General features: G+C 37.0%; 3 protein-coding genes across 4 annotated transcripts in view; all 3 read left to right on the forward strand.

Moving 5' to 3' along the window:
• Window positions 1-27307, forward strand: part of LOC134843610 (exocyst complex component 3-like) — a 401375-nt gene that overhangs the window by 95106 nt on the left and 278962 nt on the right. The window lies entirely within an intron of this gene.
• Window positions 1-27307, forward strand: part of LOC134843607 (BOS complex subunit NOMO1-like) — a 363708-nt gene that overhangs the window by 95104 nt on the left and 241297 nt on the right. The gene's annotated exons all lie outside the window — the stretch shown is intronic.
• On the forward strand, window positions 13931-15829 carry LOC134843890 (uncharacterized). Its single transcript, XM_063860215.1, has one exon. The coding sequence runs from the start codon at window positions 13931-13933 to the stop codon at window positions 15827-15829; it is 1899 nt and encodes a 632-aa protein (XP_063716285.1).

The raw sequence follows: 27307 nt of genomic DNA on the forward strand, positions 1-27307 counted from the left end.
GAAAGAAGCACAAAATTTATTCCCCATCGAACCTGAAATGATTGCATTTGCAAAAATGAACCACCCGGACGATATTGAAATGGGCATTAATGAGCTAATTCAACAATCGTGTGATAGTCAGCAGCCCCAAATGAAGCATGAACCTGAGTATGAAAAATTTTGGTTTCCTACGCCTGAAACATGTCAAAACCCTGAATTACTTCCTCAAATCCAACGCGACATTTACGACCAATTTCTTCATTTTCAAGGTCTTGAAAAACTTGAACCGAAAACGAAATGTCAAGATCGATTGACATTTATCAAGAACTTTAAGTGGGAGAATTCAGTGTTGACAGAAGACCAAAAGTCAAAAGTAGAAGATTTGCTTGTTGACTTTTCGGACATCTTTGCCAAACATAGATTCGATGTTGGGTACAATTCAGACCTCAAAATCAAACTAAAACCGGAACACACGCGACCTCTGTATACACAAGGACCACCTACGCCGATACATTTGCGACACGAATTGACAGTGGAACTTGCCCTTATGCACTATTATGGACTTATAACAACATTGTCACATTCTAAATACAGTAGTCCACTATTTGCACATCGAAAGCCATCTGGTAAATTGCGGATGTTGATTGACCTCAGAAGGATAAACCATTCACTCAAGAATGACTATATCAACAGCAACTTTCCGATCTCAAACATGACCGATGCTTTGAACCACTTCGCAGGAAAGAGCTTGTTTACCAAACTTGATTGCTCACAAGCATACCACTGTGTGCAAATGGCAGATGACCTTTCAGTCCAACTTTTGGCATTTAACTTCGGTTCACGAACTTACGCATACAAATGCCTGGCTCAAGGTCTAAGTAAATCAGTAACAGGATTTAGTTCATTTATCCGACACTACCTTGATCCATGCTTAGCTGCGGACCTATGTACAAAATTCATGGATGACATAGGGAGCGCTGTGTATAACTTCGATGAAATGATACCGACCCTTTCGAAAATATTCGAATGTGTACGGAAGTCAGGACTTAAATTGTCGCCGAACAAATGTGAGATCGGAACACAAAGACTGAAGTTCCTGGGTAACATAATCACACCAGCAGGAGTGTCACCGGAACAAGAGAAAATTTCCACGTTCTTAAAGAAAATTAAAATGCCACAAACGGTTAAACAAGTTAAACGATTAATCGGTTTTGTACAGTTTTTTCGCAACTATATGCCAAGCCTAGGAGAAAAACTGATACCTTTTTATCGACTTCTCAGAAAAGATGTTGCTTTTCAAACAGATGAAGAGCACCATAAAAGTCTTGATGTGCTCAAGTATGATCTGATACAAGCAACAGACATAACACTTCGGTTACCAAAACCAGGACTACAATACGTAATACTCTGTGACGCAAGCTATCATGGAACCGGTTTTGTGCTCATGGTTGAAGACTATGTGAAGACTGACAACAAAGGTGAAATGAAAACGTATGCACCAGTGTCTTTTGGTTCATGACTCTTCAATACAGCACAACTGAAGTTCTCCATATACTACAAAGAGTTCTTAGCTCTATATTTTGCTCTCGATCATTTCTCTCATTTCACTTGGGGATCATCCAAACCAGTGATAATACTGACTGATAATCGGAGCCTGACACAGTTTTTTCAAGCAAAAACCATTCCACCATCAGTTTGGAATTTCTTGGATCGAGTCATGGCATTTAACATCATCATCGCGCATATACCTGGAAAAGCAAATTATGCAGCAGATTTTCTCTCACGAATGCAAACAGACCCATCAGCTTCTCTCTCCCTGAAACTAACGGACAAAATTCCGGTACGAGAGATTCAAATCGACACGACAGCTAAAGTACCTGATGCATCTCTCAACCTGATCCAACCAATGGAGGAGATCTTTCCCGAAAATAAGAAACTTGACGATAATCTGAGAACACAATTGATTGAACTAGGACTCTATGAAAACGTTATGCGAGAGCTTAACACGCAAGACGATAGCGATACTATTCAACCACAAAACTTCGTCCGACTATCAGGACCATTAATTGCCGCAGTTGGATATCCTGATCCTGCTGACATTTTTCATGACCTGAATTTGAGTCATGAAGTTCTCAATCTGAAAAATGAACAAGAAAAGGATCCTGATATCGAAGATGTGAAGAACTGGATACGGAACGAACAAGTTCCAAACCTCACGTACGAAAACAGTCGAAAGAAGAAATATGCGAAGCAATTTAATCGACTCGTACTTGAAAACGACGTCCTGTACCGAAACTTCTTCGATGACACAGGAAAGGTGAAACATAAACAATACTGCCTACCTAAACATCGTTGGAAAGAAGTTGTGTATCGACTCCACAACTCGCCAACTGGCGGAAATCTTGGAATGACAAGGACATCAGAAGAGTTTAGAAAACGATTTTACCTTCCCACCTTCACTGAATTTCTCAAAAATACGATTAAAAATTGCCTGACGTGTCTGCAACTCAAACAAGCAACGGCAAATTATCAGATTCCACCACTACAACCAATTTCATCATTGCAATGTTTCCCAGGCGATATGATGCAAATTGATATAGTTGGACCAATGAAGTCACCAGTCTACAAGTTTGTTCTCACTGGAATCGATGTATTCTCGAAATACTTGTTTGCAGCACCATTGACGAATGCCAGCGACGATACGGTTGCAAGAAAACTTACAAAGATGTTCTTTGTTCATAGTTATATCACGAAGAAGATTCTAGCTGATCTTGGAAAGACATTCACTTCAGAACTGATGCACGAATTGGCGACATTGCTCGAAATCCAACTTAACCATGCTACACTAAAACACCCGCAGACTATCGGTCTTGTCGAACGATCTCATGGACCACTTAAACGAATCCTAAAGCTGAACACTAATAAACAATGGTCGGACTGGCACAAATATGTCCCATTGGCAACATTTATCCACAATACTTCATACTCTTCATCAATTGGATGCTGCCCAAGCTCAATTTTCCATGGAAGAGAACCGACAAAACCACTTGATCTCCGCTTCTCAACGAAAGCAATTGAAACAGTAACAGCTGAATCTGATTTTGTTACGGCAATGCAAGATGCGATGCTAGAAAAGTTCAAAGAAACGAAAAAGAACTTAATTACGGCTTACCATAAATACCGAGGATATTACGATCAAAAAGCACTTGCCCAGCCACTGAAACAACATTCATTTTGTTTATTATTAAATCCTCCGTTGACAACTCAATCAGGTTTTTGAAGCAAATCAATGCAAGTCTGGATACCATTGTACAAAGTTGAAAAAGTATTGACAAATTCAAACTACATCATTCGCAAAATCGGAACCAATTACACACAATGCGTACACCGGATTCGTCTCAGACCTGTTGTTCCACAGCATCAACCAGAAGATCTCGAAATCATTGATCCGAGCAAATTTGAAACGGATCCATCACTTGGTAAATATCGAAGTGAACCAGTTTTCTTCGACGATTCTTTGCCCAAACTCATAGACGACATCCAACCCGCGAACGGTGGACAAAGCAACCTTCCCGATGCACCTGCTCGAATCCGACTGTCAGTACCTCTTGGAGGACCCGCAGTAGCCCCAATCGCTCCTGCAGCAGTCCCAATTCCCGCAGCAGCACCAATAGTTGCACCATTCCCTCTGGTACCGCTACCAATAGCAGCACCGCCGCCACCAGCACCTCCATCGGACCCAGATCCAGAACCATTAGCTCCACCTGAGTTTGAATACAACGATGGATTACTTAACAACGAACCATTGAACGAGGCATCGGTTACAATGCCTACTACAGTTAATCTCGAAAACGATGGACAAAACATGGCCCAAGAAACATCGCGAACGAAGCGCAAAGCAGCAGTCGAAGCGCGAGACAAAATATTTTGCCAAACGCGCTTCAGCAACGATGTGAGATACCACCCAATACCACCACGCGAATTGCAACCGCGAAAATTCCGCCTACGAACAGTAGATGGACACGAAGTGGCTCCAATAACATTCATTCCAAGATCAACTCAAAACGAGAACCGATCAAAAATGAAGAAGAAAGTAGACGAGGCAAATGAATCTTTCCCTCCACGCGAAGCGAAAAGAAATATACTAAAAGACACAGTAAACCGAGCTAAGCAACTGACTAAAAATAAAGGTGGAGCTGGGAGCAGCAAAGATTCAGTGAATTCAATCTACGATGAACCAAATATCTTTGTCGGACCAGGAAATGTTTTACAGTTCCCAGGCTCTATAGCGCACTGTGTCTCAAGTGACTTTCACATGAACAAAGGAGTAGCACGACTAATCAGCAGTGCCTATCCATGCATGAGACCAACCCTACAAAGCATTGAAACACCAATAGTTGGGTCATCAGTTGCTGTGTCTTTGCCTTGGGAAAACAAGTCAATTTTCAACCTGGTTACAAAATCTCAATTTTTCGAGAAACCAACCTACTACAATTTGTCACGAAGTCTCAACTGCATGAAGAAACAGCTCCTTCAGAAAGGAATCCGACAGATTGCCCTACAAAAGATTGGATGTGGACTCGACAAATTGAAAGAAAGTAGAGTTTTCAGCCTAATAAGCGATATTTTCGAAAAAACGAACATCAAAATCTTCATTTATGTTTAACGACAAATCATCATATCGCATAATAAATTTTCAGCATGCATTCCTTTCCTCGCTAGTCTCCAGCCAGCGGAATGTTGACATCGAAGTCAAGAACTAACGACTTTCGAATGAAGAAAAGACAAAAAAATGAGAAAAACTTCTTTCTTCAAATTCGACATTTGCAGATTTTCAGAAAAACTGACGTCAAAGACATCATATGCGTGGTATAATGACTTTATACTCCTGGATCATCATTGCCCCAGCCTACGGACATGTGCACGAAGCCGGCTCACTAGGAGAAGTCAACTTCATAGAGATCTCAAAAAATGCACGAAAACCCCATGTATTAACATTAGGGATAACAGGTTTTTTTGATCCCTCAAAAGTTTTATGAAATAACCAGCCAAACTTTCACCAGTTATCATCATTGCAACACCCTACTGACATGTGCACGAAGCCGGCTCACTAGCAGAAGTCAACTTCATAGTGATCTCGAAAAATGCACGAAAACCCCATGTATTAACATTAGGTATAACACAAGTTTTTGATCCCTCATGTTTCAAGAAATAACCACTCGAAGTTTCACTGTGGATCCTCATTCCAGCACCCTGGGAACACGTGTACGAAGTCAGCTCACTAGCAGATCAAAATTGGGAAAGATACATTATTTCGCGAAATTCCTATGTAATAAGATAGGAAAAAACGAAAAAAAAGTCGACGGAATTATTCGCTAAAAATCCGAATTCAAAAGCTAAGATAACGCCGGAAATCACCCACTGCAACCGTTGAGACAATCTTGACAGGCTGTCAAGCAAACTGAACAGTTTCTTCGAGTCTTAAAAGATACGACCGGACCAAAAATCTTCAAAAACTTTGAAAAAAGAGGGGAATCCATCCTTTATCATTCTGTCTGACGCTTAATTTTGCTCAGTCGAACCAGCAAAGTACTGGAACAGCCAATATGAGTGAAGTGCAGTGACAGCAGAAAAACCAATTGAAAAAGACAGATTCCGCATCATGAGACGTTGGTGGCCAAAAAGCAAAAATCATCGTTAAAAAAGTGGAATTCTGACTTCACACAAAGAGAAGTGTATCATTGCCTTTCAGGGTGTCAGGCTACCAGAGGCACAAAATACCCAAAAGAAGAAGATGACAATACTTCTTAACAATCAGATGATATCTGAAACACACAGTGGCAACTTTTAAGCACGTACAACAAAGTACAAATAGCTTTATAAACTGTCAACTTCAACAAAAAGTGAAAAATTCGACAAAACAGATAACTGTGAAATTGTTGGACATCTATTCGCAATTGAAGAGGCCACGAAAAGACTGAAGTCACCTCATTTGAAAAGTTAACAACTAATTCGAGCACCAATGGAACAAAAGAAATGACTAGTAACAAACAACGAAAGAAGAGGAAAACGACGAAACGACTAACAATAGTTTGCTACACGACACTACAGTACTTGCCGTGCAAATTTAGTTACAGTTGATTACTGACAATATCATGGTATCATCAAATTGACCCTATCATCTATCACTTAACTCCCTTAACCCGACTCAATGTGGCTTCCTATCCCCATTAAAATATTTCCCATTTAAACTCAATTGAATTCTCTTTCACATAATGTAAATTGAAGTAATAACCTGTGCTTCTAAACCAATGAATGTTAATTATTTTTTGTGATAACTTGATAGTTCAATTACTCATTTTCCTGTAGCAGTATATATTTTGTCAATCTGATTGTCGATTTTAAACTTAATTATTTTAACTGTAAACAGTCAAAAACTGAAAACCACCCGGGAAGATTTCTTCTTGTGAGGTAGTGTGACATCACTACATGACGTCATGCATTCTTATGCTATATTAGATTACATAATTAACCTTGTTAATGAAATGAAGTTCATACATTTATATTTATTTAACTATGTAAATATTGATGGTAATTAATACCAACCATAGGAGATTTAAACCGAGCTACTAATCAATTGGGTAGACTTGAAGAGAATAAAATATTAGAATCATGCTCTAACTTGCGCCGATCGACTAGTGATATTCCAGAAGTTAAGAACCGAATCCTGCGTCCTTAAAAGCAAGATAATTCTTAACCGCTCGAGACATATAAATTATGGAAACAATCAATAACAATTGATAGCCAGTAGCGCTAATTAATATTCGAACAGCTTACAACATTATCAATAAACGACGATATAGCTGTCCACAGCCATCCGAAGGGACAATATATCACAGGTAACAAAATCAGAAAAGTTTTGTTTGAACTTTTTCAACGTGTGAAAAATAACTACAGCATCCACAAAACTAAAACGTGCAGCGATGCCCACAGTTTCAAATGTAACCTAAATGGATCATCATGGTTTTCTTGGATCTCCTTAAGACCGTTTTTTCTTCACTCTTCTTCGTAAAACAAAGTAATCCCTTCACACTCTTCACATCTCTTCAATTCACACTTCAACCCTAAATCAAAACCCACCACTGTGTAATTAAACCCATCAATGTTTTATCTTCGGTTCTCAACTACTGGGCAGTTTAAATAAAGGCTGATTAGAGACAAACAGATTTACTTATTCCAATACTTTCATTGACCAGGTAAAAAATATTTAAGTCTAGAAATAAATAAACAGTGTCTACAAGTCAACTTGAGATCTTATTATAACTAAACCATATACATTGACTTACCATTCTCTAACGTTTTGATACCATATCACCTGTCCTGATTTAAGATTGAGCAACGTCTTGTTCGATTGTAATCTAAGCCTGAAAATGTTCAAAAACGCCCACTTAAAACAAACGCATGCAAATAAGAACAAGGATAGCTGCTGGTTACTGTGCAAGCAGCATAGAATGTTCCGACCAGTCTTTAAAAAATACAACAAATTTTTGTCAAATTATTGTTCTTTTTATTTTCGGCGTCCCGGGTTGACAAAAAAGCTTAAGAAAAAAATGCTTATCATACTCTTTAATACAACTTCAAAGAGAAAAAGTAAGTGTATAAAAATAGCAAAATAAGAAGCTTTTTTCCATTCTATGAAATTTTATAACAAGCATTTTTTTCATTACTCTGGAATTAAAATTGGAGCTTTTTCATCAGTTTGGTTATCTCCAAATTTGTATGAAAATAGCTTCCTAAGCATTTTTTTCCATACTATGAAATTGTATGACAAGCATTTTTTCCATAAATGAAAATAGAAAAAATAATTTTGTTTTGAAATTTTGTGTTCATCCAAAACACTAAACAAGGATATTTTGTCATAACAAAACCCAGAGTATAACTGGCAGTTACCACGCAGAAAATTTGCATTTGGTGATTTTAACCATGTAAGCTAATCTTAACAATTTTACATGGAATTATATACCAAAAATTTAACTTTTTGTATATGGCTAGATGTTTGCAGTTTTGGTGTTTGAGAAAAAGTTTTCCTTTACAAATTTATTTTTATCTTAGCAAATAAACAAAAAATCATAATCGTGCAAACAAAAAAAATCACTTTTCGTGTGATTTTTGGATTTTTTGGGTAAAAAACTCATCCTGGACTACGTTATAAACACAAAAAGTCAAAAAGGTAAAATTTATACTTCAGCGCAAAATCAAGTTTGCAATCAAAAAAGTGATTAAAAAATTTATAACTCAATTTTATGTTTTTGTTTATGAAATGCTCTCTATCTTAGATATAATTATTTAAATCTATTTAAAGTTACCCAGACACTATTTTGGTGACTTTTGAAAAAAAAACTTTATCTATGATAAAATGATTATCTTATAATTTTCAGGCATAAAAATTGCATGATGAGCATTTTTTATCGAAAATCTTAAATAATTTTTTTAATGACCAGAAAGATTCAAAAGAAGCAAATAGATCAAAAATTTTCATTAAAAAATTTTAAAATACTTTTTAAAATTTGAATGAATTTTGTACGATAAGCGTTTTTTCCATTGAATTCATATTTGAAACTGTATGATAAGCATTTTTTTTCTATGGACGTCAACCCGAGGTGGTGTGATAAAAACTCATCAAAAATTGGGAATTAGGTATAAAAGACAGTCATATTAAAATAAATAAAATGAAAAACATTTTTTGTAGAAAAATTATTAGAAAAACGAAAAATCAAAAAACAAATTTTTAAAATTTTTTTTTCAAGTTTTTTTTTTACAGTTTTTGAGTTTTTGAAAATTCTAATTTCAAAAAGGCGCTAAAATACTCAAAGTAAACTAACTAACGTTGCTCAAGTAAAACTAAGTTTTTACGTTTAAAATAAGCTTATGTAAGCTTTTAAGCACCTAAAAATAATAAGCTTTATTCTCTCAAAATAAGACAAAAAAATCAAAAAAAGTTTTCAATGTGACTCGAATTACGACGTAAGGGCTTCCATATAATATATCACTCAACTCAAATTGATGACTATTAGTGGGACCTGATTTTGCGTAGAGAACAAAAAGAAAAAACTAGAACACACTGAATACAAACTTCATCCCCATTTTCAATGGACAGAACAAAAACGGCAGTCCAAAAAAAAACATCTTGTATGAGATCTGTCAAAACAAAATACATAAAGAACGCAATTCAAAAGTAAGCACGAATCATGTAAGGTTTGAAGCCATAACTAACTATACGGTAACGTAAATATCCCAGTGACAAGTACAAAGAAAAAATTGAAGTGAGTAATGAAGGTTCTAGAGCAAAAGAAAACAATTTCTTACCATCTATGTATAGCAGTTACTTATAGTAACAGAGGATAAATTAATTCGTAGCTTTCTAGGAGGAAGGTTTTTCTAGCCAGAACGCGTTCGAAAAATTGAACTCCTCTTTAAAAAAAATTAAACGACAGTTGTTAGATACCTATTTCCCCACTCGTGTCAAAAGATGTATCCAAACGCAAATGCCATTCGAATCGAAGAAATCCACACAAATCAAAGAGGATATTTCGTTCCTCATATTAAGCCCATACAACATTTCAATGCACTAAAAAATCTGGTTCTACATTCAATTGTGACGTTACACAAAAAAAATTTAGCTACCCACGATTACTACATACAGCAAACAAATCTACTGAATCTCCAATTGACTGATTAATTAATACAACAGTACGAAAAGTCGAGAAAACCTGAACCAAATCAAAAACTTCTTTCAAATCAAATATGCTATTAATGCGTTCAGTAACATTAGCATGATTTCTTCTCAGTGACTTTTTTTACACAACTGATCTATCAAACTAGCAAGAATAAGCAGTGGACAAAGTTATTACGAAGCAAAACAATTTAAAAAACCAAAAGAAAAGATTATCTCTGGGATTACCAATGTGAACACAAATTTTTTTCTCAGATTTTCCAGTGCATTTTGAGCTCAACAAAAATTCAATTGGAATAAATTATTTTTAATCTGTATTTCTAACTAAAGACAAATCACGAAAAGACTGCTCGCATCGAGGCGAAGCCCCGAATGTTTCGACTGCTTTTTAAGATCTATGGAGCAGTAAAAACATGCAACAAATTAAATGTAAAAAAACAATACTGCTCGTATCAGGGCGAAGCTCTGAATGTTCCGACTGCCTTTTAAGGTTTATGGAGCAGCAGTAATAACAAAAAAAAGTAAATGAAATAAATTGAAATTAACATTTTTTTTTCTAAAATTTGAAATTTTTTATGAAAATCATCCCCCCACACGCCATATAAAGTACAAAAAGATAGATTTCGTTCCTAGTAATAAATCAATTATGGCAAATAAGCTTCGTTCAACCAATTTGGAACGATTTATAGGACGGATTAAATCTCCGCTCAAGCGTTAACAGCGCGAGATATATCGCGCGTTAATTGTCCCAAATTGGTCAAAATGGCCAAAATGGCAATCTTTAAACCCTCATAACTTTACAAAAAATGACCACAGCTGAAATATCTTTTCAAATTTAAGCTCAGGACAACAATACCTTTTGAATGATATAAAACCATTCCGTCAAAAATTGCTAGTTAAAAAGTCGAAATTTGTCTGAAGAAAAAAAAACCCACCCCGAGCACAAATATTCAGTTACTTTCGTATCAAAAGTCGGAACAATAACATGCATTTTTAAGTTTGAGATCTTTTGAGAAAAAATACCCCACACGCCATATAAAGAAAAAATTTTGCTCTTAGTAACAAATCAATTATGGCAAATAAGCCTTCTTCAACCAATTTGGAACGATTTCTATGACAGATTAAGTCTCCGCTTTCGCGTTAATGGCGCGAAATATATCGCGCGTTAATTGTTTCAAATTGGTCAAAAAGGCAATAACTTCATGAAAAACATCACAAGTAAGATATTTTTCCAAGTTTAAGCTCAGGGCAACAATACTTTTTGAATGAGATTAAAAAAACCTGTCGTAATTGGCTGGTTAAAAAGACGAAGTTTGCCTGAAGAAAAAACCCACCCGAGCTCAAATATTCCACTAATTTTGTTACGAAAGTCGGAACTAAAAGACTGCTTAAACTGCTAACAAAACGCTGTCAAAATTTGTCTTGCTGTTTTCACAAATATGGAGGTCATCTAGTTAAACTGAATGGTGGGAACGTTGCTCTAATCTAAAAGTGAGACAGATTTGGTCCTATTTTGATACGCCGACACATTTTGTTCGGCTTTGTAGATTGATTACCAATTGTATAAAAGCAGTCTATGGAGCACTAACAAAATGAAGAAATTAAATGTAATAGAAATAAAATGAGTTTATTTTAATTTGAGATTTTTTGCGAAAATCATCCCCCACACGCCATATTAAGTACAAAAAGACAAATTTTGTTCCTGGTAACAAATCAATAATAACTTTTCTTCAGCCAATTTGGAACGCTTTCTAAGACGGATTAAACCCCGCGTACGCGTTAATAGCGCGAAATATATCGCGCGTTATTGGTCCCTTATTGGCCATAATGGCCAGCTTTAAACCCCCCATAATAGTCAAAAAATGACTACACAAGAACTTTCTGTCGTCGTATTCAACGTATTCTATGCAACCAGTCAGCAAGAATTTTACAATAAAACATTAGAACAGCTTCAATATGGTCAGAGAGTTTGATTCTCCCGTTTTTGATCAGAGAGTTTCATTCTTTATTCAAAAAACAACACAAAAACGCCAAGTTTTTCTGCAAAAGCCATAAATGCAAGGTCGGTATCTGGTCTAATTTTTTGCAAGTATCAACATCGATTCGCTGAATTGAAAATTGAAGAGGACAAATAAAAACGAGTTTTGCATATTAGGCGTAATGTATATAAGGCTAAATTAAAAAATTAATGTTAGGCAAAAATTTGATAATGAAAAAGTATGTTTTAGCAGAAATCCCCAAACTCTCCAGACGAAATTAGCAAGAACCGGTTAAAGACTACGCCGTTTGTCTGTTCGAAGTCGCAGGTTTCTGCGCTTCGCGCGCGTCGCCGCTGTGTGGCGATAACCGGCTCTGATTTTTGTAAAAATTTTAACCGCCTGTTGGCAAGCTCGTCGTAACATGTTGGCTCGACTGCAGCGGTTCCAACTTTGCTGTTGATATTTCATTTGAACGAAATTACGTGTTTTTATTGTAGAAATGGAATGTCATAATCAATCACATACAGTTTCTGCTAAAATGTACATAAGCTTGCCAACAGACGCTTTTAATCAAAAGGTTTGCCTAATGTTAACACTTTTGTTTTCGCCTAATCTAATTTTTGCCTTATATACCCCCCCCCCCCCCAAATATATAACGTTCCGAAAAAAACACTGAAACAATAGCTACCGAACAGATAACTCACTATTAAAAAAACAATCGATTCCAGGTCAATACTACAAAACGTGTGCTTTTTTAATTCTGTGTACTATAAAAGAATTGATTCCCAGTAGTCCTGACATTACAACTTAAATAACTACACCAACTGGATCAATCATACAGTTACTCACCCATTCAAAATTGTTACTTGATTAGGGAGGACATTCTAAGGTAATTCATGGGGGACTACCTCAGTGGGTTTTGTTGATCGACTAACACTAGGCCACGAAAACCAAAACAATATAACAACTATGAGTATCACGAGATGGCTTTGGTCACTCATATAGTTCAAAATAAAACTACAGATATCAAAACCAATTATAACAGTTTCAAATTCAAAAAACAACCGAAAATTTTAATATAACGAAATTAGCTCACACTGGAGATAAACATACAAAACGCGTACAAATATTATAAGAAAAACTAAACAAGAGGAAAAAAATTCACAAAATTATCAAATAACAAACACTAACTATAGAAACAAATATCAAACATTAGCATTTGAAATAAATTTTTCATAATCTTCAGATAGCATGAGACCAGATTGAAATAAATAGAAAGTTAAAAAAACGAAGTCATACAACAAAAAAAAATAATAAACCAAGACAAAAAAATTAAAGAAAGGACAACCAGCCACATCTACTTTTTTTAGATAAACGTGAATTATTTTTTAATTTATGAAAAGAATCAAAACAAAAACTCGGTAACGAAAAAACAAACAGAAGTCAACCAAGGAACCTTCATGGATAACCCGTTTTGAAAATTTCAGCCAAAAACAAAATCTATAAATCCATGCTGAAAAAATTTTAAGCAAGAACATCCGAGCAGATTATCTTTTTTGAAAACTGCTTCCAGCTAATGAATACCTCCCGTTTCGTAGACAAATTTTGATTAAGAATCTTACTTTAAGCGAATACCAAACAAAAATAAGGAAACCGGTTAGTGTGCAAGTAGCACAGAATGTTCCGACCATAGTCTTTATAAAAAAAAAAAACATTTTTTTGTTAAAATTAGTGTCGACTTTTCTGTGTGGTATGAGAAAAAAAAATCTGACCAAAAATTAAAAATTGAGCAAATGTTGAAGCCTAAAAAAGACATCTCAGCTCTCTACTTGAACTAAATCTACGATTGAACCGATTTACTTATTTAGAACCGCGCATTTAACAAAACTCAATTGACTTCTATCTATAACTCATGAAATAAATTACACCCTTTGCGAATCACTAGTTTTATTCAGTCGGATTGGTGATTTTTCGTTTCCCAACTTTTGCTGCACAACATTTTTGGTGCAACGCGACTCACGAACGAACCAAAGATTAGAAACGAAGAGGAAAGTTAAAAATGTCATCACCTGCTAGTGACATGAGAAACGTGACGCTCACTCTTCCTGCTTTGAAGCGATCAAGAAGTGCTAACATCGGTGTCATTACCCGATCGGAAAATGCCGTCTCAGCAATCTTCAACAAAAAGGCATCTGCTCTAACCTAAAAGGAAATTGGAACTCTCAAGGCCAATCTCACGATGTGCGAACGAAAGAAAAAGGAACTGGAAGAGCTTAATCAGCAAATTTCAAATGTTCTAAGCGATGATGAAGATGCACTTGAAGTTGAATTGGAAGAAGCTGAGAAAATCTACCTTCAGAAAGATTGTTTGATGGAAATGATCACAACTATGTTAGATGACCGAGGAAAATATTCAACTGAATCGGTCAAAGATGACGACAGTGCAAGCGGAACAGAATCCTACAAATCCACTTCCCAACGTGGTGCTGGGCGAAACCAAGATACTTGCCTGAAGTTGCCGAAACTGAATTCGCCAACATTTAGCGGAAGGTATGATCAATGGCTACCTTTCTTAGATTCCTTTGATGGAGCAGTTCACTCAAATGCATCGCTGTCTGATGTTCAGAAACTGCAATACCTAAAGGGTGCCCTCAAGGATGAACCGTTTCGTTTGCTATCCCACTTGCTTACTACAAACGCGAACTACTCAGTCGCAAGGGAACTTCTAAAGGATCGATATGCTGATGTCAAGATGATCTCACACGCTCACTTGGAAGCAATTTTTGAATTCACTCCAATGAAGCATGAGTCTTCCGCTGCAATACGTCGCTTGATTAACACCTACATGGAAAACACGATGGCACTGACAGGACTTGGACTAAAAACTGATCAATGCGATTTGATCTGGGTTCACATTTTGGCCAAGAAATTAGATCCTGAAACTACAAGACAATGGGAACTTTCCTGCGCGGGAAGTGACGTGCCAAAAATCAAACAGATGAAGAAGTTCTTGGAGGAACGATCTCGCGCCCTAGAAGCTACGAAGGACCTGCAGTTACCTTCAATTCATAGAAAAAATCATCGAGGAAATTCAGACCAAACTCGAAACTCTAAGAAAGATGACAAGGTACAGACATACCACACGAACTCTGCTAAGACGATCATCTGCCCATGCTGCAGTGGTGATCACCGCGTGTATCAATGCACAAAATTTCAGGAAATGTCTATTTCCAATAGAAGACAAGAAGCCAAATCAAAGCGATTATGCTTCAATTGCCTGTCCCCTGGACACCAAAATTATGAGTGCACGTCGAAGTCAACGTGCCAAACCTGTCGAAAGGGTCATCACTCGTTACTTCACATCCATACAGACCCAAACAAGCAATCGGGACCTGAAAATAAGTTTGCGGGTCACGGGGGTACTACTGGTGCCACTACCATACTGGGAACTGTACTAATTGAGGTGAAAACTGCAAATGGCGGTTATCACAATTGTCGAGCCTTACTGGACAGCGGATCTGAATGCAGTTTCGTTACAACCAGCTGTGCTAACCGACTCAAGCTACCAATCAAGAAATTGACTCTTCAACTAACTCGAGTTGGCGGAGGAGCAAAAACTGTGAAATCTGATTCTGTCAATTTGGAAACAAAGGATTCTCAGAATCAATCTCTACATATTGAAGCCTTCACTCTTCAAAAACTTTCTGGCTACCTGCCCAGAGAACGGGTGAATATACCGAACAGTTTGGATATCACACGTCTTAAGCTCTCGGACCCAGACTTTGATAAACCAAAGGAAATCGATATAATCCTAGGCTGTGATGTCTACAACGACATTGTTGGCTGCGGAAAGATTAAGCTTACAGACAAGCTTAATGCACGTGACACTCTATTTGTTTGGATGATTAGCGGCAGAACACCCGGTCCTCCAACAACCTTCTTCAAGTCATTTCATGTGTCTATTGACGATAGTCTAAGGAAATTTTGGGAATTAGAAGAAATTCCTGATTTCAAAAAGACAACAACAGAAGAAGATCGATGTGAATCTCACTTTAAGGAAACAACCATACTACAAAATGGACGATTCACAAAATGCAGCTGCCTTTCAAGACCAATAGTCAACTTGGCGACTGTTTAGCACAAACAAAACGCAGATTCAATTATCTCGAGCGACGACTGGAACAGAATCCAGAACTAAAAGATCGCTATACCGCATTCATAGACGAATTTCTCGATATGGGGCATATGTAGTAAATACCGCCTGGAGAAATTGAAAAGCCAGTTGATAGCGTATTTTATCTGCCACATCACTGCGTTTTCAAGGAAGATTCTACTACCACAAAGCTACGTCTAGTTTTCGACGGATCTGCAACAACATCAACCGGACAATCACTCAACGACACTTTGATGGTTGGTCCCACGGTACAAGACAACCTCTACTCGATAATCATGCGCTTGAGGTTCTACCCAATTGCTTTATCAGCAGATATCGCAAAAATGTACCGACAAGTTGCTCTAGAGGACAAATCGAAGGATTTCCATCGCATACTTTGGAGATCAAATAAATCGGATGAAATCAAATATCTCAGGATGACACGTGTTACATATGGCATAGCTTCGTCAGCTTTTTAATCAACAAGATGCCTCAATGAAGTAGCATATCAATCTAAGAACCCAATGATCAAAGAAAGTCTCAAAAATTGTTTCTATGTAGACGACTTTGTTGGTGGCGCTAATGATAAGCATGAAGCAGAACTCTCATGAATTCCCTCTACGAAAATGGACTTCAAGCAATGCTAAAATAATTGAAGGATTGCCAGAACATCTTCGCGAAAAATCGGATGTGCTGGAACTTTTCTCTGACGAATACAAAATCAAGGCGCTAGGAGTCAGTTGGAAGCCCAATAAGGACATCTTTTGTTTTTCAACTGCCGTACCTGAGCTGAAACTGCTTACAAAGAGGACTCTTCTGTCCACAATTTCAAAATTGTTTGATCCGATGGGATGACTAGCTCCATTCATCATCAATTTCAAATGTCTCATGCAACAGCTATGGTTCAAGGTTTTGATTGGGATTCTGAAGTCGTTCAGAAAATCAAGGAAAAATGGCTTGAGCTCACCGGAACATTGCCTCTACTACTGGAACTACAGATACCAAGATCTATGAGCTCACATCCAATAAAGGAGGTTCAACTTCACGTATTCTGTGATGCTTCCGAAAAAGCATATGCAGCCGCAATCTATGCAAGAATTACCAATGATGATGGCAAAACTTTTGCGTATCTACTGACCTCCAAAACAAAGGTTGCTCCGGTCAAAGCAATCTCTGTTCCCAAATTAGTGCTCTGCGGTGCAAGTTTAGCTACCAAATCAGTTCATTCAATTTTGAGGAAAACAAATCTCAAGATAACTTCACACGCCTGGACTGATTCAACAATTGTCTTGCAATGGCTTGCTCAACTTCCAAGAACATGGAACACTTTTGTTGCAAACAGAGTTTCACAAATACAAGATACCCTACCCAGAAGTGATTGGAAACACGTGCCAACAGCAGTAAATCCAGCTGATTTAGCCTCTCGTGGTGTATTAGCTGACACATTAATATCTTCCTCACTCTGGTGGAATAGACCAGATTGGCTGACCAAGAATGAAAGGCACTGGCCCAGCCTACAACCATCTCTAGTTGAAGCACCTGAAAAACGAACCATCAAAGCCAAGACTAATGCAGAAAGTGAACAAAATCGAACTGTTCTCGCAAATCATGCTCAAAACGAAGAAATGACGAATGGAATTTTTCGTTTAAAGGACTACAGCACTTGGAACAAGAAAGTACGCATCGCATGCTATGTATTATCATTTGTTCAACGTCTTAAGCATAGAATATCGACAAACTATCGGAAGGGGCTCAGATCTAAGCGGACATCTGATGTACAACTTGAAGAAGATTGTCTTAGTCCTACAAATAGAATCATGGCAAAAATGCTAATTCTTTCTTTAGACCAAGAAATACACTTCAAATTAGAGCTAAATTGTCTGAAGGTGAAAAGGGAGCTGAATAAAACATCGAAACTACTCAATCTTTGTCCGTTTTTTGACAAGGATTACGATCTACTAAGAGTTGGAGGCAGACTTTCACAATCGAACTACCCAACAGACAAGAAGTTTCCAATACTCTTTTCGAAAAAATCTGATTTAGTATCCCTACTTATACGCAAATATCATGAAGATACTCTTCATGGCGGGGGGCAACTAGTACTGAACACAATGAGAGAGGAAATTTGGATAATCGGAGGCCGTGATCTAGTTCGACAGTTCATTAGAAGATGCATGAGATGTGTCCGATTTAGTCAGCAACCTACTTCTCAATTCATGGCTGATCTTCCTACAGAAAGAATAACACCCGCAAAACTATTTGCTCAATGTGGAATAGACTTTGCTGGTCCCTTTGAAATTAAGGAAGCAGAGGTCTCAAAAATTTTTGCTGCCGTCTTTGTTTGTCTCGCGACAAAAGCTATTCGTTTGGAAATGGTTACTCGTCTAACCAAAGAAGCATGCATCCTTTCATTGAAACAATTTACTGCACGCCGTGGCAAACCTGAGAAGATCTTAAGTGACAATGGAAGCAATTTTATCGGGGCTCGGAATGATCTGATCAAAATCAAGGAACTGCTCGACAAAAATGGAACGGACAAATCAGTTGTTAGTTTCGTTAATAGCCAAGGAACTGAAGGAATCACCGTCCCTCCTTGTGCTCCTCTTTTCGGAGGACTCTGGGAAGCAGCTGTAAAAAGTCTGAAGAGACATATGCGAAAAGTTATAGGACTGCAGTGTGTCAGTTTTGAAGAATTTCTTACAATTCTTAATCAAATTGAAGCTGTCTTAAACTCACGACCATTTTATCCAATGTCAAGTGATCCTAACGACCCAACTCCGCTGACACCCGCTCATTTTTTGATAGGGGAATCATTGCTAACTCTTCCCTCTGCTGACATCCAAGTTTCAACCAATGTACGATATCGACTATTACAGAATATGATCAAGGATTTCTGGAAAGTTTGGAAAAGGGATTACCTCATAACGCTACAAATACGGAAAAAATGGTTCACGGATGGCCCAGAATTTAAAGTTGGCAACCTAGTCCTACTTGCCGAAGACAATGAACGACCGCTAGAATGGAAAACTGGACGAATCATAGAAGTTTATCCTGAAAATGACTCGATTGTTCGAGTGGTAAAAGTGAAGACCACAACTGGTGAATACATACGCCCAGTCGCAAAGCTGCGGAAGCTACCAGTATAGCAACCAAGTCATATCTAATGTGCAGTTCGTTTAAAACAAGAACTTTATAGTGCTATAAATCGAAAAATATCAAAAATGTGCAGTTTTCAAATTTTAAGTGGTAGTACCCCCATGACCCTTTTGAAAAAAGGAACCTAAATTACCTCCTATGCAATGCATTATGGTCTGAATCGTTCATATTGACCACTTTCATGTAAATTTTCAACGTTTTATGTTCATAAAAGTAGAAAATGGTGTAAATTTTCATCAATTTTTGTGCAAATTCGTGCATTAAAATTCGTATGAGGTTGTACCCTCATGACCCAAAATGTAATTATTGTCTGAAAACAGCTAGGACACGCCTACGCTACTGTCTTGAATGTAACAATAGGCTCTCTGATCCCGTCAAACTGTTAAAATGTTATATTTGCCTTTAAATTATATTCAAAGATGTCGTATTGTAATGATTTACAACCATTAATTCGCATAAAATGTTTTTCTAAGTACACAAACTTTCGCTCATGACTCGTACCGTTAATACTTCACTTGTATACTCCTTACTTATGGTGCAGTCACATTTAGTTCAATTATTGAATAATTGTTTACATATTTACCGTTGAACAGTCATTCGCTGTCATGCGATTCGCTGTCATCTGGTCCTCTTCGCTTGTTGACCCTGCAGTGTTGCTGGCAGCGCTTCCACGCAGATACTACCAAGGAAAGTCGAGTTTGCATCTCCGCGTAGTTCATGCAGCAGACCCTCTCTTCGTCGCAGAGAGTCAGAACTGCATGGCACCACGCATATGGAAGATACAAACTTTTCCCCTTCTCAAGAACACCATAGCGGACCAGTTTCTTCTGCTGAGAACCAAGGTTCCTCAGAAACTTAGCAGCATCAGTGAACCCCATCTCCGAATCATTGCTACTGGCCAGGCGCTCAAGTTCACCAGAGAGATTAACTTCAGATGTCATCAGCCACAACTTTCGGCCCCCCAGAAGACACAAAACAGCATCATCTTCCTCATCCAAGTCTTGATGGAAAGTCCGGAAGGACGAGGACTCTACAAAAAAACCTTGGAGAAAAGAACAAAAGACCTGCTTCGGCCATCTGGTCTGACCTCCAGACATGACGCCAATAACACCCTTAGCTGTCACACTAGGAGTCTCTCGACAGTTAACTCCAAGCTCCCAGCCAGTGAACAATGACCCTTCTACGCTGAGGTCACTAATACGTTCAAGACCTCTAAGTTGCTTCTAAAACAAAACAAACAATTGATGCACACCCGCTATACTCTACTACTATGATACAATGGAATAAATGCTACTCACAGTATCAGCTTTCGGAAACCGCAGAACTGCCCTATCCACGATTGCAGCTTCCTTCCTTGAAGACTGGATCTCATCCAACGACTTTACAGGAATCGGAGTGAAACCCAGATCTCCTCTGGTCACTGCATCAAAGAAACCCTGCAGGTCCTCCCGGTCGACAGCGCCCCGCCTACTGGACCTTCGCACCTCGCCATGTGGAGGCAGACGTGGTGCTCTACCCGACTCCGCCCTACTCTTCCTCTCCTTCGTCTCATACACTGTAAATGGGTAGTCATATCCAGACATAATAACGATCTGAAAATTGAAGACACTTCAAGGGAGGCGGAATGTTGAAGCCTAAAAAAGACATTTCAGCTTTCTACTTGAACTAAATCTACGATTGAACTGATTTACTTATTTAAAACAGCATTTAACAAAAATCAATTGACTTCTATCTATAACTCATGAAATAATTTACACTCTTTGCGAATCACTAGTTTTATTCAGTCGGATTGGTGATTTTTCTTTTCCCAACATTTGCTGCACAACAGCAAATGCGACAGTCAAAAATAAAAAGGCCCGTTGCAAAACTGTTTTTTGAAAACTCATTTGAAAAACAGAAAAATGCTAGAAAAACACAAAAAAATGTCAGAACAATTTGAAAAATTTGAGGAAATTTTTGACTTTTTGGTTTTTTCCACAAATGTCGCTGAAAAACTCCAAACACTAATTTTACTTGAGTGAAAATAAGTTTTCATGGCCTAATTTGAGCTTAAATAATTTTATTTGCACGATTTTAGAAAATTTCAAAGTGATTTTTCTCGACACTGAGAGCTTTTTTCAACACTTTTTAATGTTGTTCGAATCACGACTGAAAAAAGTTTCAATATTACAAATCACTTGACCCATTCCAATGATTATTTGTGGCACCTGATTTTGCTTGGAAAACAAAAATTTTAGAAAAATAAAACAAAACTCCCGAATACTAAGCTTTTTCACATTTTTCACAATGTCGGAACAAAATTAAGTTTCTCTCTTAAGGTAAGAAACGAAGAAAGATGTTTCGAAGACTAACAAGGAAATCAATTACCAAATAAATCATAATACGCATCAATCTGAACAAAAATTTCTCCTGAATTTTAGTAAAGTATTGGCAGAGAAAACATGAAACATTAACCAATTACGTTCATTGTTCATTTTGAATCCAAATTTTTCTACAGACCATCATTAGAATCCATAATGACTAATTAAATTTTCGAGCAAAAGTTTGTTTCTCAATTTTTGTTTGAATTTGTTTTTATTTTTTCTTTTCAAAGAATTCCCGTCAAGGGTAAACTCCTGAAGTACAGTTTAGACCCAAGTTTAAATGAATTTTTGTATATGAAACAATTCTAATTATCGACTAAGGAGTTCTATCACAGTTCTAGTACTTTTAGTACACATAAATTGTCATATATCCAGTACTTGAAAATGGAAAACATCTGAAAAAAGTAAACTAGCTTTCACAGTAGACGTTCTCATTTTTGTTTTGCTCTCGAAAATTATTTTTCAACACAATTTAATCAAGAGATTGTGAGGATCTTTAACACGATTAAGGGTTTTCCCATTCTTGAAAGAACCAAACACGCGTAAATAGCAGAAGCTAGACTAAACATGACACCTCCAAACTCTTTGCTGGAACCCGGAAATCATCAACACTAATCTGAGCCCAGCTACTTGACATAACCCATTCTTTGATTTTCAAGAGTATTTTTTTTTTCAAAATATTCATCGGACTTGGACTAAATTGGACTCAACTTGACGCAATAGCCAAAATCGACCAATACCCTTCGTTGCAATAAATAGACAAATCATACTCTTCAAAAGTCAAAGGTCCCATTCAAATAATCTGTAAGTACAACCCTTTTGTATCTCGACCTTCAACAGTGCATATACAAAAACTTCCGATAAAAAACAGTCCGAAACATTAAAAAAGTACTAAAAACATTTATATAAACAGCCCAAAACCGTTTGATTTTTTTGAGCTTAAAATTTTGGCGCCGACAGAATTGATTAACGCTTTAGAAAATCAAACATAAGCATAATTTAAGATCAAAAAAACAAAAGTCAAGCAAAAAATCATGATGAAAATGAAATCAAAGTCTTCATAGTTCTGTGGTTTAAGCGTAAAACGCAAACTCTACGTTAAAGAATCCAATCCCCAGGGGCACAAAAACTTTCCAATCCTCCTAAAAAGTTGAAATTTGTGTAAACATGAAGCAAGTGTATCTCGGGTACACGAATTGGGCTCGATCTCAGCGAGCTGGGCGAGGGAGAAAGGAAAGTCAACCTTGTATGGATCCTGTACTTTGCCGGTTTCATACCGGCTCTAGCTCAATTTTGAACAAACAAGGAAAATCTTTGAAATTAAATTTTTTTTATTGCTTGCTAGAGTTAAAAAAAGTTACAAATATGAAACGAAATAAATTTATGCTATAGTATAATATCATACAACCCCTCAAAAATCCAATGATATAACCTTAGCATAGTCATTAATTTTTGTCGTGGTTTTTGTATTTAATCTTTTTAGGTTTGGCTAAAACGTCGACCCTCTTTTGTTCGTCCTTGAACCTCTCGATCAGTTTTGGAAAAGAAGGGTGCTTGCTTATGACTTATATCATGAAATTGTTGGCCACTCCATTGATGGCAACTCCATTGCTATCTATGGCAGCTTTTTGATGGCAACTCCATTGCTTCATTGTAAAATACATTCGGAGCAGTCGAAAAGGTTCTACTACAATAACAATCACCTGCGGATCCAAGTATGTCTAGTGCAGGTAACGTGGCAAACACAATAACCCGATCTTCATCATGACTTTTCTTGTTCTTGTTTCGCGACGAACTCTTTAATTAGCTTGTTGGCTAGCAGAGTAACTTGAAACGGTAAACGAACACTCATTCTCGGTTAACATAATGCTGGGCTGCAAAAACAGTCGGCCGTGGTGTTATATCTAAAACTGCTGCTCGATCTTTAAGCGTGTTCCTGAATTTACGTTTTTCGGTATCAGTCGGTTCGGGGAAGTGGCCGTGATCTTTAACGAAGGCAACGCAGTCCTTTTTTGTACGCACACGTCCATGGTATCTGCTTCCCGCACAGCTCCAGTAAAGGGGGTTGTCTGACAGACCACAGTATGAATGAATGCTGTAATCGACCAACCAGACACTAAGCTCAACAAATGTTGTCAACTAAACAAAAATAAGACTATTGCAACAAAACTCAGTCCAGTAACATTTTTGGGAGATTAAATGGTTTAACCCAGCCAGTTTGGATTCCAATAACTAAAAAAATAAACAATAAAGTTTTATGAGGAAAAATTTGTATAAGTAAAAACTAAAAGCTTGCTCCTCAAAAAAATTCATCTGTAAAATAATCTTCTCATCATGTTCGAAATTAATTAAATTTGGAGCTTCAAACAAGACCGCTCTTGTCAAGGCAAAGCTATGGATTTTCTGATTGCTTTTTCTTGTTCATTTGAGAAACAAATATGAATTTTTTTTGAAAACTATAAAAAGTTCAAGGTGATATTTTTAAAATTAATTCGTCTAAGAAATGGTTCCACATTGATTTGGGACTTGCTCTTTGGTCTGCCTAAAAGTTTGCTGTATTCAAAACACGCATTTTGTATTCACATTTCGTGTGGATGGATGAATTAAAAAATTTTAAAAAATCTCAAAAACAGATTAAAATTTTTTCAGTTTTCTAAAACTTTTTAAAAACGTTTTTCAAAGAAAAAGTTAATCCATAGAGCTAAAAGGGAGTCGGAATGTTTGGAGCTTAGTCCTGATATGAGCAGTCGGTCTTGTTATGTAAGGGTTTTTTGGGATTTTTGGAAAAGTAAATTGTTCTCCGTTTTAGAGGAACTTGCCTGCCTCCCGACAAACCGTCTTCATTTGATTTCAAACTAATTCAAACTAACAAAAACCAATAGTTAACATATAAATTATGCATAAATAGTATCTCAGCAAAGGAAAAAATATAATGCGCTTTAAAAGCAACAATGAGTTCGTGCTGCTTTTTTGAAATTTCAGATTTCACATAAAATTAACGATTGAACGCAACGCCTTAAAACAATTTGGACAAATTACGTGTTGGTGTTTGTTTTGAAGGAAGGGTCAGTATTTAGTGCATTTCAAACTTTTCTAGCATTTCACACCACGGTTTTTTCACTCCAATCTAAAACGAATTTTTCAGTTCTATTTTTATGTTCAAAAAATTTATTAAAAATCAATTTGAAATCAAACGCCACAGAAGTTGTCGTGATAATCACAATAAGAGAGGTAAAAGAGCAATTATAGCAAATGAAGATGTCCCACAAGAGCTCTGCACATTTTCATCTTCATTTTGTGAGGGGACAAAAGACTTGGCCAGTGTTTCTACCTGCTACCCTGCAACTGCAAGCAAAGATTTAGCGAAAGGAGCGGCCACATCCGCGCGAAAAGCAGCGGATCTCGTCATCGAACAGTTTTACTACAAAGTTGACTACAATTTCGTTGCAAATGGCACTTCTAAGCAAAGCTCAAACGCTTCTGAAATCGAGCAAAAAATCGTCGAAACTTTTCAAAAATTGCGACCTTTACTTGAACTGGCATCCAAAATTCTCTCGATTTTAATGGCGCTTTACTTTTTGACAATCCTGCAAAATTCTTACAAGTACATTTCAAAGTTCGTCCAAGATATATCTTTTGATAATCATTATTTGAACGAAAGTCTTGAAAAATATCTTACAGACGGAAAAAGAGCTTTTAGAAGATCTGAAGTTCTGAAATTAGTTCGAGTTTGGCAATGGAAAATAACGACGATTGAAAACAGAAGAATTTTCTACAGTTTAATATCATCTGCTGTTTATACGTCTACAGCCTTATGCATTTTGTTTTTCAATGCTTTTTTCTACTATACTTTGGTAATTATTCGAGATTACGGACAATCAGAAGTTGAGTTTGAAGGGAATACAGTTTTTGTGGTAAATATTGAAGGTGATGGTTTTATGAAGGGAGTTATAGAAATATTTTTGGAATCTTATCATTTTGCGAGCAATTTGTCGACTATTACTAGTAATGAAAAATGCTTACCAAATCCCGTTAAACCCGACCACGAATGGTTAGTTAACATGTGCGTTTTCGGATGTTTTTTGCTGTTTTATTTCACGATAATAGCCCAAACTTGGGTTTTGAGGTTCAGACATGTTATTTGTGGCCTGTTTTTCGAAGACGCTGAAAATTCAAGATTTTTTCACCTCGTGAACAAACTGACATATCAGATTGAAAACCGTGAAATGATTATAGCTCAGAATGTTCTCAAGAGCTTCCAGGAAGACAAAACGAGAAAACAATTTCTGGAATTTGGAATTGTGAGGAAACTATCAAAAATGTCACGAGGTCTGCATGGTTTTTGCTATGCTTGTCGAAGAACCGCTTGGGGGCGACATATAAAGATAATATGCAGTGACCACCTTATAAACTGTCAAGAAACGACAGTTAAAGCCACCTTTTGCCTTCCATGCAGCTTCGAAATTTACAACTCGTGCATTTTATGTCGGCTAGAAATTGTAGATTTGGAGTCACAGGCGCAGACTTCGAGGTCTAATTTTACTGCCACAACTGCTTCTAAGCCCCCACGAGAATTTCCAATTTTGGGCTCAAAGAGTAACAAAGTAGGTCCTGCCCCCACGGATGCGACTGATGATAACGACTGCTCCAAAGCATGAACAACTGCGATGTCAGAATAAAGTTACTGCAAACAAATTATAATTTGAAAGTTATATTGAAAAAAATTTCATTGTTGACCGAAAGATATCATCAAAAAAAGAGGGGTGGTTTTTGTTATATATGAAGCTAGCAGAAAAAAAAGACATTTAAGGAAATATTTTATAAGGTAACGCGACAAATCGCACAAAATACAACTCACAACAAAAGAAAACTCGCAAAGTTTAGGAAAAGCGACAACTCGCAAATTTTTTGAAGCTAATTGGAAACTTCAAATTCTCGGTTTAAGGTCGCTGTTAGGTGCGCTACGTGCGTGTCGCTGCTTCGCGGCGGTAACTGGCTCTCAATTTTGTATAAATTCCTGCCCTCTGTTGGCAAGCTCGCAACACGTTGGCGCGACTGCGGTGATTAGTGTATTGCGAGTTGTCTTTTGATCGAGTTCTCTTTTATTGCGAATTGTCTTTTATTGCGAATTGTTTTTTCTTGCTAGTTGTCTTTTATTGCGAGTTGTCTTTTATTGCAAGTTGTCTTTTCTTGCGAGTTGTCTTTCATTGCAATTTGTTTTTTTTTGCGCGTTGTCTTTCATTGTGAGTTGTCTTTTCTTGCGAGTTGTCTTTCATTGCGAATTGTTTTTTATTGCGCGTTGTCTTTCATTGCGAGTTGTCTTTTCTTGCGAGTTGTCTTTCATTGCGAATTGTTTTTTATTGCGCGTTGTCTTTCATTGCGAGTTGTCTTTTCCTGTGAGTTGTCTTTTATTGCGAGTTGTCTTTCATTGCGAATTGTTTTTTATTGCTAATGTCAGTTAGAAAGCCGTATAATAGACCTCGAGATGGAGGAATATTGTGGGCGACTGCTAGCGCAGGGGATACTTATCGCAAGAACCCTACTAGGAATATCTGTCAAGTAGAAGACAATGAAATTGTGTTTCTATCGAGATATACCCATTTTCTCTGGCTTTTTGAGGTTGGAAACTAACCTGACGAATACTCACAGATCCTAATATTAATATATTTTTTTGAATTTTAAAAGCTGTTTCGAGTTTGTTGGAAAAAGAATTTCTTAAGGAGTAGTTCTCTGCTGCGGTCGCACCAGTTTCACTAAACTTTCATTGCTGGTTGAATGCTTAGTAACTTTATCCTAAATTATAAGTCTCACCTTAGATCGTCAAGTTGTCTTGACAAAAGTTAGAGTAGAAACAATAGTTAGAAAAGGTATGAATTAATTAGTTGGTTAAATACAAAGCACTGGGTTATTAAATTATATAAACGAATCGAACAGCTTAGAGAAA

This window comes from Symsagittifera roscoffensis, chromosome 4 (assembly GCF_963678635.1).
Source record: "Symsagittifera roscoffensis chromosome 4, txSymRosc1.1, whole genome shotgun sequence".
Lineage (NCBI taxonomy): Eukaryota > Metazoa > Xenacoelomorpha > Acoela > Convolutidae > Symsagittifera > Symsagittifera roscoffensis.